Source organism: Nycticebus coucang, chromosome 2, assembly GCF_027406575.1.
Source record: "Nycticebus coucang isolate mNycCou1 chromosome 2, mNycCou1.pri, whole genome shotgun sequence".
Taxonomy (NCBI): domain Eukaryota; kingdom Metazoa; phylum Chordata; class Mammalia; order Primates; family Lorisidae; genus Nycticebus; species Nycticebus coucang.
Window position 1 is genome coordinate 25,579,915 of NC_069781.1, and position 25,763 is coordinate 25,605,677.

At 36.5% G+C, this 25,763-nt stretch overlaps 1 protein-coding gene and 1 pseudogene across 1 annotated transcript in view; both read left to right on the plus strand.

Annotated features, from left to right (window-relative positions):
* Positions 1-25,763, plus strand: part of PTBP3 (polypyrimidine tract binding protein 3) — a 109,339-nt gene that overhangs the window by 67,784 nt on the left and 15,792 nt on the right. Inside the window, 5 exon segments of the mRNA XM_053565819.1 lie at positions 791-955; positions 6,100-6,210; positions 7,636-7,810; positions 21,198-21,275; positions 25,469-25,608. Coding sequence (XP_053421794.1) covers positions 791-955; positions 6,100-6,210; positions 7,636-7,810; positions 21,198-21,275; positions 25,469-25,608 — 669 coding nt within the window.
* On the plus strand, positions 3,381-3,521 carry LOC128580345 (uncharacterized; annotated as a pseudogene).

Sequence of the window (25,763 nt, forward strand, 5' to 3'; positions counted from 1 at the left end):
TCCTTGCATTCTGACCCAAAAAGACCCCACAGAAACGAAAACTGTTTATACTCATCTCTGCCCCAGTTCTGGAACCAGCCGTATTTTTTACAGTGCTCTACATCCTTTTAGTGAGGGATTTTTTTTTAAATGAAGGATAGTTAAAAGTTTGTCTGCCTATTACTGCTTGGGCTCTAACACCCTATGCTATGGTCTGTAATGTTGCTTTCAGAATGTCTTTTCTCCCCATTGTCTTTTAAAAGTTAGGAAATAAAAATTATTTCTTCGGTGGCGCCTGTGGCTCAGTGAGTAGGGCGCCGGCCCCATATGCTGAGGGTGGCGGGTTCAAACCCAGCCCCGGCCAAACTGCAACCAAAAAAAAATAGCCGGGCGTTGTGGCGGCACCTGTAGTCCCAGCTGCTCCGGAGGCTGAGGCAGGAGAATTGCGTAAGCCCAACAGTTAGAGGTTGCTGTGAGCTGTGTGACGTCATGCCACTCTACCCGAGGGCGGTACAGTGAGACTCTGTCTCTAAAAAAAAAAAAAATTATTTCTGAATTTTCTTGTATTTTCCTGTTTTGTTTTAAAGTAAATTTAAGCAACTTTCTTAAACGTGGTGTCATTGTGATAAGAAGGCAGGTCTTGAACTCTTGACTGATTACATGTTTAGTATGTGTATATCCAGATAGAGTAGATATATATTTTTTTTTTAATTTAACCATATTACTTCATATTGTTCTACATCAGCTAAATTTTAGGATGCATATGATGCTTTTAAATAATCAAAGCTTCTCATTTTGGATTGTTCTTTAGAGAGCCCAAGCTGCACTGCAGGCTGTCAGTGCTGTCCAGTCAGGAGGCCTGGCCCTTCCTGGAGCTTCTTCTAATGAAAGCCCAGTCCTCCCCGGGCAGAGCCCTGTGCTCCGAATAATTATTGAAAACCTCTTTTATCCTGTTACTCTGGAAGTTCTTCATCAGGTAAGAAGGAATACTAATATGAAAGCAGAATCAACTATGGTATCTGTAATGTGGTATTACATTTTATTTCTAAGTTTTTTTGCCTGCTGGTTTTGGTTAATATATTTGTTTAAATAATGAAAAAAAACTTAAGCATTCTATTATATACAAGAGACGGTATAAATTATATATAATTTTTTGACAGCCTCCTTTTTCTTTTTCATTTCCTTTTCCATTTTCTTTTTTTCTTTTTTTACTCTGTCACTTAGAGATAAACAACCTCCTTTTCCTAATTTGAATGCTGATTTAAAAAACTATTAAACTTTTTAGCTTTTTTAATAACTAAGCATGAAAATGAACAAAACACAGAATACAATGAAAAGCCCAGCTAGTAATACGTAGTTGCGTTTAAAAGTTTATCTCCATTGGCCCCTTACATTTGAGTATTTTTAATTTAAGAATCCTGAAGAGAAAGTGTGTCTGTACTGTATTCTTTCCACAACAGAACTCGTATTTGAAAACAGCACAAAATTTTGACATGTCCATGGTTTCTAGGCAGTGAGCTTAGCCAGGGTCATGGGGTCTTGTCCTATTGTTCCATTCATCATTTTCCTAAGCACTGTAACTGTCCTCCAAGAGCTCATGATGTCCTTCAGGTGAACGAATTCTGGAAGTCCTCAGCAGCAACCGTCGGGGGTAGGACCGTATCTTTCAAGCATAGCACTTTTGTTAACCCTCTTTCCTAGTGCTAACCCAGCTCCTTCCTAAGAGTCCCACATGCAAATTTCTCTGCCACCTCTTCACCCTCATTACCTAACCCACTTCTGCTTATTTGATACCTGTCTTTCTGGCACACTTTGTCTTTTCCTGCCTTCCCTATTCCTCAGTTTAGTCCTTTTCCTTAGTTCCCTTTTGTCTTGTATTTCTTAGGCCCAGAACACTTGTTCCTAGGTAGTGACTTGGATAAATCTACTTTATTCAATTCTCAGTTCAAATGTTACCTCCTAAGGGAATCTTAATCCAATTACATTAACAAACCCTCTCCCCTGGCACTTTATCCCACTAACAAAGAGGTGGTATAGCATAATGAATGGCTAAGGATACCAGGGTTTGGACCTAGTTTGAGTCCTGGTGTTACCACTTTAACTGTCTTTATAAACTTGGACAGTAAACTTACTCCTTGTTTTTTGTTTATTATGAATATGAGGATGGTATCTGTTTTATACTTTGATGTGTTAATTATATGAATTAATACATTTAAAGTACTTAGAGTGATGCCTGGTACGTGTTAAGTGTTCATCAAATGTTCTAATTATTGAATGTTAGTAAATTGTAATGTAAGAAGTTTGTCCTTGCTCTTGTAGTCTTGTGGGGAAGATAATAATTTCATAATAAGTAATGTCATAAAATATGATGAATGTCGTGATTGAAGAATATAGAAAAATATAAAGTTAGTTGTACCTGTCTAATTATTTTGGTTAATTGTTATCTGATTATTTTGTTATGTCTTTTGCTGAAAAGTTGGCACTATGCCAGCTGGTGTAAAAGATACAGAAGTTAGCGTTCTTCCTTTGGTTCATAGTAAGAGGATTGAGAATGACAGAGATGGGAGGGGTGCTATTTTAGATGAGGGAAATTGGAGAAGGTCTTTCCAATATGGTGACATTTGACCAGAGGATATGAGGCTATAAGTTATGTGTGTATGTGGAAAAATAGTGATCCAGTCAAAAAGTATAGTAAATGCAAAGTCCCTAAGGTGGAACTGTGCTTAGCGTGTTCACTAATCAGAAAGACCAGTTTCACTGCAAGATAAGAATGTAGTGGGAATCCCATAGTGATAGCCACAGAGCAGGGTTAGGAGCCAGATGATGCACAGCTTGGCTAATCTTTTACTCTGGGTAAGATGGGAAATAATTAGAGAATTTTGAGTAGAACAGCAAGATACATTATTTGTGTCTTAACAGAATCACTTATTGCTGTGTTAAGAATAAACTGTAGGGATAAGTGAAGGCTCACAGTTCAAATGAGAGGTAGGAGGGACGTTGGCACTGGAAGTGAGGATTATGGACTTGTTTGTTTAATTTTAGAGGAAGGTCTTGCTGGGTTGCACAGGCTGGCCTTGAATTCCTGGGCCTAAACCACCCTCCCACGTAAGCCTCCCAAGAAACTGGGATTATTTTTCAGATTAATATGAGTGTACAAATAATTAGATTATAGTGTTTGTGTTTATTAGGTAAGGTCCTTGTTGTAATTGTGCCCCTCACCCAGGAGATGTACTATATATCCTTACATTGTGTCTATTAGGTGAGAGCACACCAAGTCCTCTCCCTCCTCCGCTTTTAACTCCTTCCTCTTCCCCTCTTTCCCCCAACCTGAATTAAATTGAATTTTTCTCTTCTGTGGGTATGTATTAGTTTGTCTAATGGCTTCATATTGAATACATTGGGTGTTGTATGAAAGGAGAGAGGGTTAGCACTCCCCTTGTGTTAGCACCACCCTTGACAAGGATGGAAGAGGCCCTTGGGCCTGATAACATACATATTGAATACATTGGATACTTGCTTTTCCATTCTTACTAAAGATATTTTACTAAAGAGAATGAATGTTCTCCAGCTATATCCAGGTTAATACAAAAGATGCAAAGTCTCCGTTTTTTATGGCTGAATAGTAAGTATTCCTTGGTATACATATACCACAGTTTATAGCTGAGACTGTTTTTAATTGTATAGTTCAGTGGCATTAAGTACACTTAAAGTTTTTCAACCATCACAGATATTATTCTCCAGAATTTATTTCATCTTCCCAAATGAAACTTTCATATTCATTGAACAATAATTCCCCATTCCTCCCATCTTCCTACAGCCACCATTCTACTTTCTTTCTCTATGAATTTGATTCTAGTTTCCTCATAGAGATGGAATCATACAGTATTTGTCCTTTCGTGACTGTTATATTTTACTTGACTTGATGTCTTAAAGATCCATCCATGTTGTAGCATGTATCAGAATTTTCTTTCTTTGTGCTGGGTGGAGTGGCTCACACCTATAATCCTAGCACTTTAGGAGGCTGAGGCAGGAGGATTCCTTGAGTTCAGGAGTTTGAGACCAGCCTGAACAAGAGCAAGACCCCCATCTCTACTAAAAATAGGGGAAAAAACAAAACAAAACAAAAAATGACCTGGGCATGGTGGCAGGTACCTATAGTTCTAGCTATTCAGGAGGCTAAGGTAAGAGGATCATCTGAGCCCAAGAATCTGAAGTTGCTATGAGCTATGATGATACCACGGCACTTTACCCAGGTAACAGAGTGAGACTGTCTGGGGGAAAAAAAAAAAAAAAAGAAAAAGAATTTCCTTCTTTTGTGAGGCATTCCATTGTACTGTCTTTTGTTTATTCATTCATTGATGAATGCTTGGTTGCTTCCGCCTTTTAGCTGTTGTAAATAATGCTGCTGTGAACATGGGTGCAAGTATCTCTTTGAGACCTTCTTTCCAGGTCTTTGAGTATATACCCAGAAGTGTAATTGTTGAGTTACATAGTAATTTCTATTTTCATTTTTAAGAGATAGGATCTCACTATGTTGCCCAAGCTGATCTCTAACACTTGGGCTCAAGCGGTCCTCCTGGCTTAGCCTCCCAAATAGCTAGGTTTACAGGCATGAGCCGCCACCACACCCAGCCTATTTTAATTCTTTGAGGAAAAAAATTGCACAGAGGCTACAGCATCCCATCAACAGTGTACAAGGATTCCATTTTCACGACCTCTTCTCCAACACTTGTTATTTTGTTTCCTTTTTTGATAATAGCTATCTCAATAAAGTGATACATAGTTTTGATTTGCTTTTCTCTAGTGATCAGTGATGTTGAGCATTGTTTGGCCATTTGATTATCTTCTTTGGAAAAATATTTGTTCACATCCCTTGCCTATTTTTAAATTTTATTGTTTTTGTTGTTGAGTTGTAGGAGTTCTTTATGTATTCTAGATATCAACCCCCTATCAGATCCATGATTTGCAAATATTGTGTCCCATCTTGTGAATTGCCTTTCATTCTGTTGGTTGTGTCCTTTGGTACATGAAAGTTTTTAATTTTGAGGTAGCCTATTTTATCTATTTTTTCTTTTGTTACCTGTGCTTTAGGATATTCTCGAGTGTTCTTTCTGATAGTTTAAAAGCAGGACCAATTACCTATTAATTACACTTACACATAGTGCATAATAACAACAAAATCATCATCATCATGGAGAATACTTTATATTCTTGGAAGGAGGACAAGTTTCTGCTCATTAAGATCCAAATGTAAAATGGAATGATAAAGGAGAACAAATGTATTGTTTTATGTTCTTTGTTTAGTCTTTCAGAAATCAGTCACTAGTAACAGTAGCCATGAACCTTTGTGGTGCAGAGGTGCATTGGTAACTACGGATCTGTAAGGAAGCTTTGCCCTCACTCTGTGCTGAGGCCTTCCTTGACCACTCTAGAACTATCTCATCTTGCACCCCGTTCACTCTCATCCCTGTATTTCTTTTTATTCTTGCCACTTTTTTATGAACAGACATTATGACATTTGATTCTTATTTGTTTATGGTCTGTCTTTATAAGGGACTTTGTCTGTTGTCCACTGCTGACTTCCCAGTGCTTCAAACAATGCCTTGTAAACATCTGAGTGAATAGAGCAACCTCTAATTAAACATATTCTACTTTCTGTCACCAGAATTCTTAAGAAGTAGATGCTTATTCCCACTTTTCTTTTTTTTTTGGCTGGGGCTGGGTTTGAACCCGCCACCTCTGGCATATGGGGTCGGCACCCTACCCCTTTGAGCCACAGGCGCCGCCCCTATTCCCACTTTTCATTCGTTTGCTTTGTGACACCACTATCCCATACCATACAACTTTTGTTGTAGCCTCCTATTTTATTTAGCATTGTGCCATTTATACAGGATGTAAAATAGGGTAAGTACTGGAGTGCTTACTGTGTGCCAGGCACTGATTTAAGACAGGCACAGGTGCATTAACACTTAGGCTTGATTTAAGTCATTTTGGTATCAACAGTTTAAAAGAGAAAATTGCTTTCATTTAAAAATGGGATTCATGAACCAAGTTTTGTTTATAAAGATAGATTAGTTTAATATTTTTCTTAGATTTAACTTTATATGAACTTTTCCCCAGATATTTTCTAAATTTGGCACAGTCTTGAAGATTATCACCTTTACAAAGAATAATCAGTTTCAAGCCTTGCTTCAGTATGCTGACCCAGTGAATGCACATTATGCCAAAATGGTAATTATGATCTTTTTTCATTTTTTAATTGTCAATCATTCACTTCACTGATAGCTGAAGGAAGCCACCATGTCTTTCTCAAACAGTTTACTGGTTTTTAAAATTGTGATAAAATATACATAGCATAGTATTTACTTTATTAATTATTTTTAAGTGTAGAGTTTCCTGTGTTCTTTTTTCTGAGCTGAAAATTATCGCTTCTTTCCTTGTATGAAATGGTTTCAAATCTCCTAACACCTTAGACCTATGAGACTCATTCCTGTTTGTCATATTTAAAGTCTAGAGTTGTGCATCATATTCCTTATATAATCTGACTAATAAAGTTGAATTACCTTTACCCTTGTACCTTCATTTATTTCTGTTAATCAGCCAAAGATTGATTTTACTATTTTTGCAACCATAATCAATGTTTATTCCTGTTGAGCTCTCAGTTGGTGAAGATACGAAATCTCAGGAATTATGCTGCTGTCAATTCATGTTTTCTTTTTTTAAGTATACAAATACTTGAATTTTTTGTTAAGATACAAAACTCCACTTTCACTTTGGTTATATTAGACACACTATTGAGATCTACCCCTAACCCTAATTTTATCTTATACCAGTATTATGATACTTTTGTGTACCACACAGTATCTGGCACTTGATTGGGAATATAGCTGTTATATTTCCTATACCCTCTTTCCACATACATATATTATTTTGAACCTTTTGACAGCATATTTATCGATAACATTATAAATCAAAGTGTTTTTCCACATATTTGTTTGTTTTATTTTTATATGGTTTGGTTTCTGCTATCTGTTTTTATAAATTCAAGCCCTTGTGGAAGTTATAATTGGCCATAACCCTTTGGTAAATTTTTATTCTTTCAAAGGTAGGGGTTACTGACCTTTGGTTACAACTGACTCCAAATGTCTCTCAGCTTGTTATTCCAAATATTACAAAAATAAATTTACAATTTAAAAGAAAGCGGTAGATGATATTTTACATATTGTAGCTCTGGTAAGTACCATTTTACAGACTTTGTTTCATCCTAACCTATGTGAACCATACTAAAATGAATTAATGATGGAATGTAAAGTTAAAATATCTTTAAACATTGGCCATAGGCAAAATAATCATGGTAACAGCTAATATTTTATAATACCCAATCATTTTCCAAGCTTTTGCATTTCTCTTCTCATTTGACATTACTGTAGTCAATATAGATACTATTAATCTTACTTTACAGATGAAAACTGAGACTTAGAGATTTTCTTTTTCTCCCTTAAACTCATAGTGATGGAGTCACAAAACCAAGTCTTTGGCTTTTAGTCTGGTGCCCTCTGCTTTGTACCTGAATGCTACTCTGTGTCAACATAGAGGCTACTTGATTCATCAGTGTTGTTGTCTTGCCAAAACCAGTCCCTTTCTTACATGCTTTAGGCTCTGGATGGCCAGAATATCTATAATGCATGCTGCACTCTGCGTATTGACTTCTCCAAGCTCACCAGCCTTAATGTGAAATACAATAATGATAAAAGCAGAGACTTCACTCGCTTAGACCTTCCTACTGGTGATGGCCAGCCATCCCTTGAACCCCCTATGGCTGCTGCTTTTGGTGAGTAGTTCCTTTTGGGTCACAAAGCAAGTTTTCCAAAGTTATAAGTTTAAGTTAACTATGTACTAATCTATTTATGTCAGTTCACCTTTCCTTCTTGAGTTCTCTTGTGATTTCTAAAGGAAAGTGAGAATCATGGAACAAAGTATGCCCATTAATTAAATCTTAGTGTTAGGAATATTAGTTGTCAAATCAGTGGATATCTGAAATTGAGTTACAAATTTATTTTCTAACATCATTATTACTCTTCCTAGGTTACACAATCATTTGCTTCAAATTAATAGTCTTACATATTAACATCGATTTAACATGCTAGTTTATAGCCAACAGATTTTGTCATATATGCTCTTGAGAAAAATACTTTTCCCATTTTTAAGCAGCGATATTTTAAATCAAGAGCTTAAATTAATGTTATGTTTTTCCTTTTTATTCAAAGAAAGTTTACTTTGTTTTGTTTTTTAAACTTTGAAACTTTTGTATCTGAAGTTTGTGTGAAGTTGCATTTTGCACAGGTAAAAATATAGCTTTCTGTCTCTGCAAGTGTTGCTTTTAAGAGCTTTCTTCTTTTATTTAAAGTAAACCTGTATATAAAGGAAAAGCAATGGATATCCCAGTGTGAATTTGTTATTAGGTTAATATATGCTACTCTTTAGTTGTGATTTATTATTTAGATAAAGTATTAAGTTTTATTACTCTTTGTGATTGATTTTTTTTCTTTCCCAAATGATACCATAAAAGAAACTAATTGAGACTTTAAGTAGTATATCATGGATTGGCTTTCACAGATGAGAAAATTAAAGAACTGAAAGAAACAAATGGTTGTCCAAAATTTTCTAGAACATAGTTCATAGTCTATTGTAGAATAAAAGCTTTTTCATTATTTATAATTTTAAAAGCCAAGTGAGTTTTTCGGTTTATATTCCTATTATTGTTAACATTTCTTTTTTGGTCTCTTTGACCAAATTTTTGTGTTTGGGGTTTTTTGTTTTGCTTTGTTTTGGTTTTTTAGTGTTTTTAGGTAGGATTTTGCTTTGTTGCCTGGGCTAGAGTGCATTGGTGACATCATTGCTCACTGTAACCTCAGACTCTGGGCTCAAGAGATCTGCCTGGCTTGGCCTCTCAGGTAGCTGGAACTATGGGTGCATACTACCATGCTCAGATCATTTTTATATTTCTTTAATTTTTGTAGAGATAGGATGTCTCTATGTTACTCAAGCTGGTCTCGAATTTCTGGGCTTATGCAATCCTCCCATCTTAGTCTCCCAAAGTGCTAGGACTATAGACCTGAACCACCATACCTGGTCAAAAATGTTTATGTTTTATATTCATTATCAGCTCCTAACTTACTTATGTCTGAATTGGCAGAGTCAAAGGTCTTTGTCATTACTATTTCAATAATAGGTGATAGGAATTGGGTCAAATTTGGGTTTACTAAAACTTAGCTATCAAATGCAGAACTGCACTTATTTCAGTACTTGAATACTTTTGGTATAATTAGTGTTCTGCATTGTAGGAGAAGAACATTTTTAAAGTGTAGTTAAGTTTGGTTTCTGAGTATAAAATATCAGAATATTCATATTCTTTTTCATCGTATTAATAAATCCTTAGTCATTGCAAAATAATGTCTACATCCTAAGGTAAGTGATTGATGAGACAGAAAACAATGTATTTTATGTATTGTCTAAAAGTTTCTCTATTCTGCCTAATATTTGACACAATTCCCTTCTGTTTTTTTCGTTCCTCCCTCTTTGTTGCCTGGTCTTGAAAGCAGTGGTATCCTTCTAGCTTATTGCAACCTCAGACTTCTGACCTCAAGCTGTCCTCCCACCTCAGCTCCCAAAGTGCTGGGATTATAGGCAGGAGCCACCGCATCTAGCCCTCCCTTCTTTTTTCTCTTGGCTTCTGAAACACCACACTCTCCATACCGTCTTCCTAACTTATTAATTGTTCTTGTGCTTTTAAAGGCTGCCCTTTTACTTTCTAGGGTTGAATCATAAGCACTCTGCCCCCTCTTTTTAGTGACATTTATTATATCTGTAGGAAATTTTATAAAACATGTAAATATATTTTTTACATGTTTTACATTTTTTACACCTATATCATTACCATCCAGATTAAGACCCAGAATATGCAAAAATAGTTTCAGAATTGCTAACACAGACTTGAACTTCATATTTGCTTATTTTTCTAGGCATTGTTCTATTGTCTTGCCTTTTTTCAAACCACCCATCTCAATATGTGATAGTCTTTTTTAATCTCATTATTCTTTGAGAGTATCTTGGTAATTCCTGGCCATTTTTATTTCTTACAAATTTTAAAATCAGCTTGTCAATTCTTCCTCCCCCCTAAAAGCTATTGTGGTTTTGGATTTAAAACTGAAGGTAGTTATCTTCTAATTGATTTATAAATCCATTGTAATCCCAATCAAAATCCCCCAAAGAGTATAAAGTTTGGTTACTTTTCTTCTTAAAGGATTACATGTCTATTTGTTGCACTTATTCCTAAGAACTTTATACTTTTGATTTTATTTTATACGATGTAATGTTATTTGTTAAGAACCATACTTTCTGGATTTAAATTCTTGACCTATTATGAGCTGTGTAACCTTGAGGAAATTACTTAACTGCTCTACGCTTCTGTTTCTGTAGTCACATATGTGACATATGTGACATGAGCAAGTTTATAATAGTACTTAACCAGTAGGGTTGTGTTGAAAATTAAACGTGCTCATGTACATGAAGAGTTTAAAATTATGTTTGACACAAGTGCAATGTAAGTTTCAACAACTATCATAATTATTTTTTTCTAACAGTTGATTATAGATTATACAGATTGTTATCTCTTTCATATTCACAAACCTTGATAAACTCACTAGTTCCAATAATTTGCGTGTGGAGTCTTTTCATAGTTTGAAGTATACAGTCATATAATCTACAAATAATGTTAGTTTATATCCTTTCTCCTAATCCCTAAGATTTTTATTTCTTTTTCTTGCTTTAGTAAGATGTATCAAACTTCTAAAAATATATAGAGAAATGATGAAAGAAAGCATCTAGACTAGCCAAAACCATTTAAAAAAAAAAATAAATTCTAATCACGGGATTAACATCGAGCTGCAATAGTCAGGCCATTTAGCAGTGTGAAAAGGATAGATACGTAGATTAATGGCACAGTATAGAGAGTCTGGAAATACATCCACATATTTGTGCGCAATGGATTTTCAGCAAAATTGCCATTGTAATTCAATAGGGAAAGGAAAATCTTTTCAACAAGTGGTTTTTGTACAAGTGGAAATTGGTACTAGAAAAAATAAATGTTGACCGGGTGGCTAAGAGGAGTAGGGCGCTGGCCCCATATGCCGGAGGTGGCGGGTTCAAACCCAGCCCCTGCCAAAAACTGCAAATAAATAAATAAATAAAGTGTTGACCAATATCTGACACGATACTGACAAATTAACTTGAAATGTAAAACTTAAACCTGTAAAATTTCCAGAAGACAACATAGGAGAAAATCTTTTGCAACCTTAGGAATATGCATATTTCATAGAATAGAAGAACCACAAACCGTAAAAGGAAATAATTTACATATTGTTCATCAGAATTTAAAAGTTTTGCTGTCTGAAAGATACCATCAAGAAAACTAAAAGGCAAACATCACTCAAAGTTTGCAAAATCTCTGAGTTTTACCTAGCTTGGTAATTTGCAAAATTTAAAAAATATTGCTGGATGTGGTAGCATGTGCCTGTGGTCCCTGCTACTTGAAAGGCCAAGGTAAGAAGATCCCTTAAGCCCATGTGTTCAAGGCTTTAGTGTGCTATAATCAAGCCTATGTGTAACCACAGCACTCCAGCCTGGGCAACATAGTGAAACTCGTAAAAAGATATATAAATTAAATAAATAGTGTTATTGGGTTGGTGCCAGTATCTCAGTGGTTAGTTAGGGCATTGGCCACATGCACCAGGGCTAGTGGTTTAGAACCCGGCCCAGGCCTGCTAAACAGCAGTGATAACAACAACAAAAAAAATAGCCAGGCATTGTGGCAGGCGCCTATAGTCCCAGCTATTTGGGAAGCAGAGGCAAGAAAATCACTTAAGCCCAAGAGCTTGAGGTTGCTGTGAACTGTGATGCCACAGCACTCTACCGAGGACGACAAAATAAGACTCTGTCTCAAAAATAAATAAACAAATAAATCGTGTTATTCGATGGTAAATGTTAACTAAACATAAATGTGCATAGTAGTTTTATTTATAATGAGCGCAGTCTAGAAAGAAGAGACTATATAAAAAATGTCTATCTATGCAATCAAATACTATTCAGCAATAAAAAAGAATGAACTAGTGGTAAGGGCAAAAAAATGCTGAACAAAAGAAGCAAGGCAGAAAAGAACAATTATATATTTCTGTAAAGTACAAAATATTCTATAGTGACAGATCAGTGATGCTTAGCAACAAGGTTTAACGATAGAAATGGATTGCAAAGGGACTCAAGTATATTTCTGTGAGTGATGAAAATATTTGTTATCATAGTTTGACATGTTAAATATTATTATGTGTTACTTAACAAAGGAATACATTCTGAGAAATGCATCATTAGGTGATTTTATCATTGTGCAAACATACTAGTCTTTAAACAAACCTAAATGGTACAGCCTATTGCACACACCTGGGCTGTATGATACAGTATTGACTCCTAAGCTATCCATTTGTACAGCACATTGCTGAATACTGTAGGCATTTGTAACACAATGGTAAGTATTTGTATATCTAAACATAGAAAAGACACAGTAAAACGTATGGTATAAAAGATTTTTTTAAAAATGGTTTACCTGTGTAGGGAACTTATGAATAGAGTTTGCAGGACTAGAAGTTGCTCTGGGTGAATCAGTGAGAGAGTGATGAACCGATGTGAAGGCCGCGCAGTACTGTGTACTACTATAAACTTTATAAACACTGTACGCTTAGGCTGTACTATAATTTTAAACTATTTTAAATTATTTTTCTTTCTTAACAGTAAATTAGCGTTAGCATACTGTAAGTTTTTTACTTCATAAACTTTAATTTTTGAAAAATTTCTGACTTTTGTAATAACATTTAGTTGAAATGTATTAGTATTTGTACACATCGTATAGCTGTGCAGAAATGTTTTTTTCTATTTAATTTTTTTCATTTTTAAAAATATTTTTTATTTTGTACTTTTTTATTAAAAACTAAGGCGCACTGAAGCCTAGGTCTGCACAGGGTTAGGGTCGTCCGTGTCCTTGTCTTCCAGCTCTCCGTGTCTTTCTGCTGGAAAATCTTCAGGGGCTGGAGCATACATGGAGCTGTCATCTCCTATGGTAACAGTGCTGCCTTCTAGAATACCTCCTGAAGGACGTACCTCAGACTGTTATACAGTTAATTTTGTTTAATAAGTAAAGGAGTACAGTTAAAATAAGGCCAGGCGCGGTGGCTCACGCTCTGTAGGGTTACTCAGAAAGAATAATGCTATCACTATGGAAGGCCGAGGTGTGTAGATTGCTTGAGTTCAGGAGTTCGAGACCAGTCTAAGCAAGAATGAGACCCTGTCTCCAAAAATAGCAGGACGTTGTGCTGGGCACCTGTAGTCCCAGCTACTGGGGAGGCTAACACAGGAGGATCAGTTGAGCCCAGGAGTTTGACATTGCTGTGAGTTGTGATGCTACAGCACTCTACCGAGGGTGATAAAATCAGATACTGACTCAAAAAGAAAAAAATAAATAGCAGTAAAAGTATATAGTAAATACATAAGCCAGTAACAAAGTCATTTATTATCAAGTATTATACACTGTACATAATTGTATTGCTATACCTGTGTATTAGTGGTCCTCAGCCTTTTTGGCACCAGTGAGCAGTTTCTTGAAAGATAGTTTTTCCACAGATGAGAGAGATGGGGTTGGGCCAGGATGCAGGTGATGGGGTGTGGTTGTAAATACAGATGTAGCTTTGCTGTATCTGCCGCTCACTTCGTGCTGTGTGGTCCAGTTCTTAACAGGCTACAATGAACCTTGTTGGCACCAGGGACTAGTTTAATGGAAGATAATTTTCCATGGACCAGGGAGAGAGAGTGATAGAGCTTAGGTGGTGATGCTTTGTTCTCAGTTCCTGGGGACCACAGCTGTATATGACTGTTTGTTTACACCAGCATTACCACAAACATATGAGTAACATATTGCTCCATAATGTTACATGGGTCACTAAGAGAGTTTTGAGAGAGATTCTGTTATGATTTATTATTTCACTTCTAAGAGATAAGTCAGCAATGTCCTTTTTGATTCACCCATGCAAGTTTCAACTTGCTTGGGTCATTGGTGTTGCTAGTATGGCTTTGTTTATATCAACGTAAGTACTGCGTTTCTTGATTTTTGTGTATCTCAAAACTTTCGTAATGACCCATATACAATGACTCCATTATCTCCACACAACAGCAATTTTTCAGCTCCCTTACAATCTTACAAGACTACAATTATATATGTGGTCCATCATTGACCAACATGTCAATATGCAGTACATGCTAGTATATCAAAACATCACATTGTACACACATCATATAGTTTTTATATCATATAGTAGACATACGTGTACCTTTTATATATGTATACCCTATTATATGAAAATTAGAAGAGAAAAATAAGTGGAGTTATTTCACTCTAATGGTGACCAACCCTCAAAGGTTCTCATTTCTTTTTGAGTAGATCCCCCCTTCTTTACAAAGCACTATACCATCTAACTTTTGGGGGATTTTTTTTTTTTTTTTTGAGATAGGGTCTCACACTGTTGGTTGGGCTAGAGTGCAGTGGTATCATTATAGCTCATTGCAGCCTCAAACTCCTGGGCTCAAGTGATTCTCCTGCCTCAGTCTTCTAAGTAGCTGGGACTTCAGGTGTGCACCACCACACTAAGCTAATTTTTCTTATTATTTTTTTTTTTTTTAGATAAGAGGTCTTACTATGTTCCCAGGCTGGTCTTGAACTCCTGACCTCAACAATCCTGTAGCCTCCCTTTAAGTGTTTGGATGGATTACAGGCATAAGCCACTGTACCCAGAGTATCTACCCTGGTTTTACCTTTTTAATAGACCTCCTTTGTGGTCCCCTACTTCCTCCTGTCCACTCATACTGACATCCCTATTGTTTGTTAAACATGTTAAGTATGTTTTCATCTCTAGACCATTCCTGTAGTTATTCCTTCTACTTGGAATGCCTTTCTCCCAGTTATTCTTGGAGAGAATTTTCTCATCTGTGTTCTTTGACCTTTCTTGCCCAGCCCTCCCTTGGTACTTCTGATTTTCTCTGTTCTATTTTTTTCATAGTTCGCCACTTTCTTACATACTATACAATTAGCTTATTTAATATGTGTATTGTTTAATATGTGTATTGTTCATCTCTGTTAAACTTTACCAGTTTAAGAGGCTGAAGCAGGAGGATTGCTTGAAACTAGGATTTCGAGATCAGTGTGGGCAACATAGCAAGACCAGGCCTCTACAAAATACTTTAAAAATTAGTCAGACCCTCAATGAATCCCCAACAATAAAAAAAAAAAAGTAAAAAAAAAAAAAATTAGTCAGGATGGTGGTGCATGCCTATAATCCAGCTACTTGAACAACTGAGGTGGGAAGCCCAGGAGATTGAGGCTACAATGAGCTATGGTCATACCAGTGCACTCCAGCCTAGGTGACAGAGTAGGGCCCTATTTAAGAAACAAAAACGTTACTGGGCTAACAAACGCATTCAGTATAACCTAATTCTTTGTACCTTCAATGAATCCCAAACAATAGAAAAAAAAAACTTTACTGGGGCAGATATTTTTTGGGGGGATGGGGAGGATATCTATTTAGTTTACTAATTTTTTCCTGGTACCTGACACAATATAACTATGTAAAAATCAATTGCTGAATGAATATTTATTCTGTTTTTTTCCTTAAACTTCATTGGTTCTGAAGTTTAATACTGTTTCTATATTCTCTGTTCTCATCTATGATTTTTAACTTTCATGCTTATTTTACCAAAGTCTAAAGTTAATAGGTATACTTTTTTCTTACATAAGAACTTTAGACATGGTATGTCTAAGTTGTAAAAAGGAATGAAAAGCCTAAAGAGTTAAACATGGCTTAATCTAAATGAATATTGATTATATCAAACAGTCCTAGCAAATCATATGGTTAAAGTCAAATAATGTAAAAATATAATAACATCATGAGTTAGGAAGTAAAAGGAGTTCAGGTGTCCACTTACATTCTGTCTGAAGGATGTCCTTTATTTTATTTTATTGTTGTGGCTATAGTCCCAGCCACAACACCCGGCTATTTTTAGAGATGGGGTCTCAGGGTCTCGCTCTAGCTCAGGCTGATCTCAAACTCCTGAGCTTAGGTGATCCACCTGCCTCAGCCTCCCACAGTGCTGGGATTACTGAAGGACATCCTTTCATATTTCACTTAGTGAGGGTTTATGGCAATATATTTGAAGTTTTTATTTGTCAAAGTCTTTGTTAATTTAAACAGATATTTTTGCTGAATATAAGATTATGGGTTGAAAGATAAATTTCTTTCTGTGTATTAAAGAGATCTTTCCATAGTGTTCTAATTTTCATTGTTGCTCTTAGGAAGTTAGCTGTCAACCTGGCTACTGCTCTTTTTTTTTTCCTTTAGGAATTTTCCTCTTTTTTTGGTGTCCTGTAATTTCAGTATGATATGTCTATTTAATGATTTGTTTTTATTTCTGCTGATTGGAGCTCAGTTGGGCTTCTTGATTTAGTTGCTTGATTGTTATCTTTTATTGGTTCTAGGAACTGTCCTTTCATATATGTATTTCCTTTCCCACTATTTCTCTTCTTTATCTGGAACTTTAATTAGACCTGTTACACCCTCTCACTCTGTCCTCAGTGGATCAAACTTTGTTTCATACTTTCCATTTCTTCCGTGTCTGAGCTGCTGAGTAATTTCTTAGGGCCTAACTTTCAATTTTAGATTGTACCAGTTGTGTTTTTTAATTTGTTAAAATTTTATTTGGTTCTTTTTAAGTTTTCTTTCTTTTCTTTTCTTTTGTTTTCTTTTCTTTCCCTTCCCCCTTTCCCCTTCCCTTCTTCTTCTTCTTATTTTTTTTTTTTTTCAGACAAAGTTTTGCTCTGTCACCCTGGCTAGAGTGTAGTGTGATCATCATAGCTTATTGCAACCTCAAACTCCTGGCTCAAGTAGTCCTCCTGCCTTAGTGTTGAAAGTAGCATCACCAGGGTGGTGCCTGTGGCTCAAAGGGATAGGGCGCCAGTCCCATATGCTGGAGGTGGTGGGTTCAAACCCAGCCTCGGCCAAAAACCACAAAAAAAAAAGAAAGTAGCATCACCAATGCAGCTAATTGTTTTTTTTGGTTATTTTTTTTGTAGAAATAGGTCTCACTCTTGCTCAGGCTGGTCTCAAGCTTCTTATCTTTCTTTTTTTTTTTTTTTTCCAAACATGCTATTTAAACCTTCATTTTCTAAATCCAGTATCTGATATCTTTTGAAGTGGTCATTCTGGTTAAATGTTTTTGTATTTATTTATTTATTTAGACAGAGCTTCAAGCTGTGGTCCTGGGTAGAGTGCTATCGCATCACAGCTCACAGCAACCTCCAACTCCTGGGCTCAAGCGAGTCTCCTGCCACCGCTCCCAAGTAGCTAGGACTACAGGCACCCGCCACAATGCCCAGCTATTTTTTGGTTGCAGCCGTCATTGTTGTTTGGCAGGCCCGGGCTGGATTCAAACCTACCAGCTCAGGTGTGTGTGGCTGACGCCTTAGCTGCTTGAGCCACAGGCGACGAGCCTTTTGCCCTTATTTTTTTTCATGAGTTACTAATTTTACATGGAGAATTAATTGTGTTTGTTCTTTAAGGCTTAGGATCAAGGTGTGTGTTCTCCAGAGACAGTTTGCTTTTCTGTAACATTCAAGTCTCTATGCTTGCTATCATTTCAACCTAAATTCATAGTTTGATTGATTTTTCTTTTGACTACTAGGAAATGTCCTTTTCTTTAGAACTTTTCAAGGACTTTTCTCTCTTCTCTGGAAACTTTCCTCATAGACTGAAGGCAGGAGGAGTGGATAAATGGGTGGGTTGACTTATTCTGATAGGCTAATGCAATGAGAGTATTCTGTTGACTTCTCACCTTGGGAAACATCCAGGATTGCCTCTGGCTTACTTGGTCCATGAAGACTAAACCAAAGCTCAGCATCTCAGAATTAGATTTTTGTCCTAGTTATTCATCATCTTACCAACTTTTAGATTTCTTAAAGGAAAGCTTTTGTTGGTTGCTTTTGAGACAGTCTCACTCTTGCCCTAGACTAGATGCTGTGGCATCATCCTAGTTCACTGCAACTTCAAACTTCCTGGGTTCAGGTGATCCTGTTGCCTCAGCCTCCCAAGTAGCTGGGACTACAGGCACCTGCCACAACACCTGGGTAATTTTTCTATTTTTAGTAGAAACCGGGTTTCGCTCTTGCTCAGGCTATTCTGGAATTCCTTAACTCGAGTGATCTTCCCACCTCAGCCTCCCAGAGTGCTAGGATGACAGGCATAAGCCACAGCATCAGGCTATTAAAGATCTTTACATTGATTCATCAGGCATTTTCGTCATTAAAGTAGGTTTATGTTAATCATTCATTCTCCAATTTGGACATTAACTTTGTTTCTCTAGGATTTTGCTTTTATAAATGATTCTGTGATAAACTGGTTTCATAAATTAAAATGTTCACATGTATTAATTTGTTATTGCCTTTTCCAAATGTAAAATATCTATTCTTTTTTTTTTTTTTGTAGAGACAGAGTCTCACTGTACCGCCCTCGGGTAGAGTGCCGTGGCGTCACACGGCTCACAGCAACCTCCAACTCCTGGGCTTAAGCGATTCTCTTGCCTCAGCCTCCAGAGTAGCTGGGACTACAGGCGCCCACCACAACGCCCAGCTATTTTTTGGTTGCAGTTTGGCCGGGGCTGGGTTTGAACCCGCCACCCTTGGCATATGGGGCCGGCGCCCTACTCACTGAGCCACAGGCGCTGCATTCTTAGCCATTCAAAGCTTCCAACTGTTTTCTTAAAGGTTTAGATAATCACTTCTTAAAATAAAGATACTAATCCGTTGTCTAACAAGTTACTTTGCTAAAATGTTTCTGTTTCTGCTTATCTGTGGAGGGTAGATTCAAAGCAACATTAAAAATTATTCTTTTGTCAAATTTTAATAAATGTTATTAATCATATTTTACATGGAAACAATTATTTAAAATTTGGCCTTGATAATTGTTTGTCAGTTCTTTTATTTATCTCTATTGACTGTTCTGTGATTATTATCTCAAAAATTTTCCTTACTTCTCTAAAGCCTACTACTGCCAGTGTTCTGCCTCCCTCTCCTCCCCCATAACCATCCATATTAGCAACTTTGCTGCGTTTACAAACTAATCCTCTCTCCTCCCCGAAGTCAGTAATTTGCATCTAGAGTCCAGACTAAAGATGTCACTCCTATTTGTGACATGCCATTCTTGCGGCAGAGAGTAAAGAATAATGGGGGAGTATTAATTCATATTGCTTCTTTAATGTTCTGTATAGAGGTGGCAAATGTAATTTCTGTCCTTGTTTTTTTTTTTTTTTTTTGAAAAAAAACACGTGACATAATTAACCCCAGTTTGATTGCATAGAATGAATGCTTCTCCCACAGAAGGTACTGCAGCTCCTACAGCCGGCCAAAATTATATGGAAGGGGCAAGTATTATTGGTCAACAGTAATACAAGCTCCACCATATTCTTCCTTATCTTTAACTTTATGTTTAGTCTTTCTTGTGGATATTTTCATAATTACTGGTATCTATTTTGAATCCTCTTTGTTAGTCTTCCTTTATGCTTAAATTCAGTTCTTTCTTTTTAAAAAATGAGTCATTTTACCTGTGATCTTGAGCCTATGTGAATGTAAGTTCAGCAAGGACATAGATTCTTGCTTGCTTTGTTCAGTAATTCCTTACTGGTAGAATGCTTAGCTCATGATATACTTTCAACATGTATTTATTGAGTGTATTTCATTCTCCCTTCTTTGATTTCTGTCAGTTATTCTAGTTTTTTGTATCTTCACTTACTCTTAATTTTTCCATTAGTTCTATCCTTGTATTCTCTTTTAACTATACTTTCTTGAATTGTTATAATGAATTACAATTACATACTTAACAAATTATGCTAGATAATTCTATTTAATGAAGAGAATAAAATTATACTAATTTTTAGTTTCTCTGGAAAAAATAGCCTATGTATTTCTGCCTGTAAATAATGCTCATTTCCTTATTATTAAAAAACAAAGGCCTCCCTTTGACTTTTGCGATCTGACTTTTCACTATTTGTCTAAAACTATTATTGCTTACCTTTTTCATTTCTCATTCTCTGTGACCTCTATGGAAGGTCCTTGCCATTTCCCTTTCGAAACTCTCTTCCTCTAGATTCCAGAGTATTATAATTCACTGAGGCTCTTCTCTTTCACTTTCTGTAGGATATTCCTTAAGTGTACTGATAAGTCCCAGGCTCTCTCTGTAGCTCTCTTCCTTTCTTATTGGAGCTCTCCCTTTTATGTCTTTCACATTTGTTTCTATACAGATGATTTACAAATTTATGTGTTTACTTACAATAATTATTCTGAGTTGGCCCCCTTATTTCCACTTGTAGTCATTTCTGTCTTACCATCACCTCAAATCGACATGCTCTGATCCACATTAATCATTTTTCTACTATAGCTGACTTCTCCATTGGAACAAACTCTTATTTTTGTTGATGTTATGCAGACACCAGGTTTCTCAAAGGAAAGGAAAGAAGATCAGCATTTGTTTAGCGTTTGGTACATGCTAAACATTGTGCTTTTGAATGTTTAGCTTAAGTCTTACCTCCAGAGAAAAATTCTCCAATCACAGTGAATCTTCTGTGACCGTTTCTTCTTAGAACACTTGCAGTAATCGTTTAAATTTCTACTATTTAACTCACAGCATATGAATCTCCTATAATTTATACTTTTAGTTTGTAAACATCTCAAAGGGAAGGATTTTATCTCATTTTTTTAAATCAACAGAGTACCCCATAGATAGAGTATGATGTAAATGGATTTCATAAAGGATCAATAGATTTTCTTATAGAAATAATGCTCTAGTTAAGGGCATGAATCTCAGCCTAATCCAAAACTAAACAACTGCTAAGCCATCCTCTTTATCCCTGAACTCCATTGAAAGGGGCTAGTTAGCCTCTGAAAGTGGCAGAGATTCTTTCCTTACAGATTAAAGATTACCTGTTGAACGATCTTTATAACAGAATCTCCTTATCAAGAATATATTGCTTCGATCATCACAGGAGATAGTGTATTTATTTTGTCTTCTTTTCTCCATTAGGTGCACCAGGTATAATTTCTTCACCATATGCAGGAGCTGCTGGATTTGCCCCAACCATTGGATTTCCTCAAGCTACAGGTAATTCTTTTAAGTTCAATTTGAAATGATCTTATAGAATGAAGTTCTGTGTTTTCTAGAAACAATGATGTTATGCTTATCAGCCATAGAAGTTACTCATATGATGCAGTTTCTTTGTATTTACAAATAATTTTCTCTGGTTCCATTAATTCCGTTAAGTATTCTCTATATTTATACTTGCCATTGGCACAAAGAACTATAGGTTATCTACATTAAATAACCTTAGATTTGCCTTATCAGTTATATAAAATAGATGAGCTACTTTTGTCTTTACTGATAAATTTATCAATTATGTGTTGAATAGACCTGCCTTATGTTGTGTCTTCAATGCCTTTGACAGCACTTAACACATAGTATAAGTGTTTGAATTAAGTATTGGTAAGTATTTAAATTAATAAATGTTTACTGTTCAACTTCTTTAGAAATTGGAAAAGATTACCGTAGAATGGTATGCGTGCCATTTATTTTAGAGGGAATATTTTTCCTCTTTAGCAAATGGAGGTAATTAAGAGGTGGAAGTTAATGAATATTTGATAATAACTCTATTCTTTTCCAAAAAGTAAACAAAATTAATTTAATCATGATTTAAGGAGAAGAAAAAAATTATTATTTTATGTTTTTATCTCTGGTGCCTAAAGAAAACACAGAAGTCAATGATTCAGGGAGTGGCATATTACATTTGCAACTTCCAGCTGATTCATGAATGTAACTGCATTTTAAAATTGTAGCAATCTGGTGCCTGCCTGTAGCTCAGTGGTTAGGGCACCAGGCACATACACTGGGGCTGGCTGGTTTGAACCCGGCCTGGGTTTGAGACTCTGTCTTAAAAAAAAAACTACAGCAATCTACTTTCTTGCAATAATCTTTATATCCTAATCTTCTAGTGCTAGGAATTTAACTACTATCTTTTTAATGTAGAAAATGGAGTCAACTAAAAAGGAAAGAGTGATAAGAGGGTTGTAGTTTTAAGGTTAAGTATTTTGATGGTTTTAATATATCCTAACATAGGGCCAGGTTCAATGGCTCATGCCGATAATCATAGCACTCTAGGTGGCTGAGGCAGAAGGATTGGTTGAGCTCAGAAGTTCGATACTAGTCTGAGCAAGAGTGAGACCCCATCTCTACTAAAAATAGAAAAATAGACTACTGGCACCTATAGTTATGTGGGAGGCTGAGGCAAGAGAATTGTTTGAACTCCAGAGTTTGAGGTTGCTGTGAGCTAGGTTGAAGCCACAGCACTCTCACCTGGGGCACCTTAACCCTAACCCTAACCCAAATGCGTGTGTGTATCCTAGCATAGTTTTAATTAAGTGAATATTTTACCTATTCTGTTAGAAACATCATTTTATTGATTTGAAGCTCTCTAAAGTTTCATTGGTGGACATTTGGAAATAGTGATACACATTTCCCTTCATTTTAGGTATTTCTTTTAAACATACTCTGTGTATATATAACACTCATATATATATATATACAGAGTATGTTTAAAAGAAATTTATTCACTTTACTGTAGGTACATCTACAGTTATAGATATAAAGAAAGTTAAAAAGTGAATAAAGAGGGCTCCTGACTTGATAAGACTTTTAAGTCTAGTAGAGGATTCACACAAACCCCTCAGTATACCTAAGCTGTGCTCTTAGCCCCTATATAATAGACCTACAAATAGTCCCAAAAGTTTTGTACAAGTTTCAGGTTGGATTGGAGGGTTATGGAAAGAGGTCATGTGCAGGACTGTTGGATACTGATTTGATGGAATAGAATTCAGCCTGAGAATGTGGTCTACAGTTTTAAAATTCAGCAGTGTGGATGATAATAGTAATAACCTTAGACTGTCAAGCAAAATAGACTGATTGTAAGCCCATGCCTGTAATCCTGTAGCAATTTGGGAGGCTGAGCAGGAGGGCCACTTGAAGTCAGGAATTTGCGATTGGCCTATATAAAAGACTGAGTACCCTCTCTCTACAAAAAAATAAATAAATAAATAAGAAAAATTAGGTAAACATGGTGATGCTTGCCTCTAGTCCCAGCTACTTGGGAGGCTAAAGCAGAAAGATTGCATGAGTCCAAGAGTTCGAGGCTGCAGTGAGCCATGATTGTGCCGCTGCACTTTAGCCTAGGTGACATAGCAAGATCTTACCTCTTAACAAAAAAATAGGCAAGGCCGGATGCAGTGGCTCATGCCTATAATTGTAGTACTCTGGTAGGCCCAGACGAGTGGATTGCCTGAGCTCAAAGGTTTGAGACCACCCTGAACCAGAGCTAGACCTCATCTCTAAAAATAGCCAGGCGCTGTAGTGGGTACCTGTAGTCCCAGCTACTTGGGAGGCTGAGGCAAGAGAATCACTTGAGCCCAAGAGTTTGAGGTTGCTGTGAGCTGTGATGCCACAGCACTCTACCAAGGGTGACAAAGTGAGGCTCTGTGTCCAAAAAAAAAAAAAAAAAAAGAAAGAAAAGACAAAATGTACAATATATTGCAGTTTATATATTACCATTTAATTACTTGATATGTGGTAATGAGCCCAGACTATTACAAAGAATTTTGAACTTAAAAAACCAATAAACTGGGCGGCACCTGTGACTCAACGGAGTAGGGCGCCAGCCCCATATACCCGAGGTGGTGGGTTCAAAGCCAGGCCTGGCCAAAAACTGCAAAAAAAAAAAATAAAGCCAATAAACTAGGACCTCTAAATTCTTAGTAAAGTTTAGATAAGTTTTTTAAACTATTTATTTAGGGTCCATGTCTTTATCTCAGTAAGTAGGGCACTAGCCACATACACTGAAGCTGGTGGATTAGAGCCTGGCCTGGACCTGCTAAACGATATTGACAACTGCAACCAAAATATAGCCAGGTGTTGTGACGGGCACCTGTTGTCCCAGCTATTTGTGGAGGCTGAGGAAAGAGAATCGAGTAAGCCCAAGAGTTTGAGGTTGCTGTGTGCTGTGATGCCACCGCACTCTACCGAGGGCAACATAATAAGACTCTGTCTCAAAAAATAAAGTAAAGTAATTTATTTATTTATTTTGAGGCAGAAATTTCACTCTGTCACTCAGGCTGGATTGCCGTGATGGCATCCTGGCTCATAGCAACCTCAAACTCCTGGGTTTAGGTGATCTTTCTGCCTCAGCCTCCTGGGATTAAGCCACTGCACATAGTCGAAAGTATAGATAATTTTTTTTTTTTTTTCTGAGACAGAGTCTCAGGCTATCATCCTGGGTAGAATGCTGTGGGATCATAGCTCACAGCAACTCCAACTTAGGCTCAAGCAATCCTCTTGCCTCATTTTTTTTTTTTTTTTTTTTTGACCAGGGCTGGGTTTGAACCCGCCACCTCTGGCATATGGGGCCAGCGCCCTACTCCTTTGAGTCACAGGAGCTGCCCTTGCCTCGGTTTTTTTATTTTTAGTAGCTACAGAGTCTCGCTTTTGCTCAGCCTGGTCTCAAAACTCGTGAGCTCAAGCAATCCACCTGCCTCGTCCTCCTCGAGTGCTAGGATTACAGGTGTGAGCTACCACACCTGGCTTAGAATTTAGATAATTTTAAAGCTGAGAATACAAATAAATAGTGGGAAACTGCTGTTTTAAGTATAGTGTCAATAGTACAGTATTATTGAGCTTTCAGAAGTTCCGTAGTAGAAGTAGAGAACTCTGAAAATTTCTGCTGTGAAAGAATATAGAACTCTGTAAATATTGTTGGTCATGATAATGTTTATACAGCACTTTATAAAATATTTTCCTATATAGAATATCATATAGCACTACATAGCATGCATGTTTGTGAGTGCCAAAGGATTTTTCGAAAATGTATTTCTGATTTTATGATAGAAGTCAATATGAAAATTATATACACTTGATTGAAAGATGCTAAAATACATTCATTTCAAGAAACAGAAAGTGGTTTTAGTTGATAGACCCTCTGAAAAGCCTAATAGCTTGAAAACCAGTGAGTTCAGGTGCTCTGCAGAGTATAGTACAAATAATAGAATACTGGTGTAATAATGTCAACAAATGAGGAACTCCGCTTCCAGATAGCCTCTGTGGGGCAAAAAAGTGACCTTTAATATTTTTATGCTAGTCTTGACGCATTTTCTTTTTATATTTTTAATTTTATCTTCATTTATTTGCTTAAATTATATCAAGTATTAATCAATTCTTCAGATAACTAGAATATGAAATGCTTTTGATATTTTTTAAAGGTCTGTCCGTTCCAGCTGTTCCTGGAGCTCTTGGTCCTCTTGCAATCACTTCCTCTGCTGTCACTGGACGGATGGCTATTTCTGGGACTGGTGGTATACCAGGAAATTCTGTTCTGCTTGTCACCAATCTCAATCCTGATGTGAGTTGAAAAATATTGTTTATTTTATAAATAGTCTTTCAAGAGTGGTAGCTTCTGATCTAGGGTTATATTGAAATTAAAATGTTTAAATTTGGCTTGGTGCCTGTAGCTCAGCAGTTAGGGCGCTGACCATCTGCATGTGGCTGTGGGTTTGA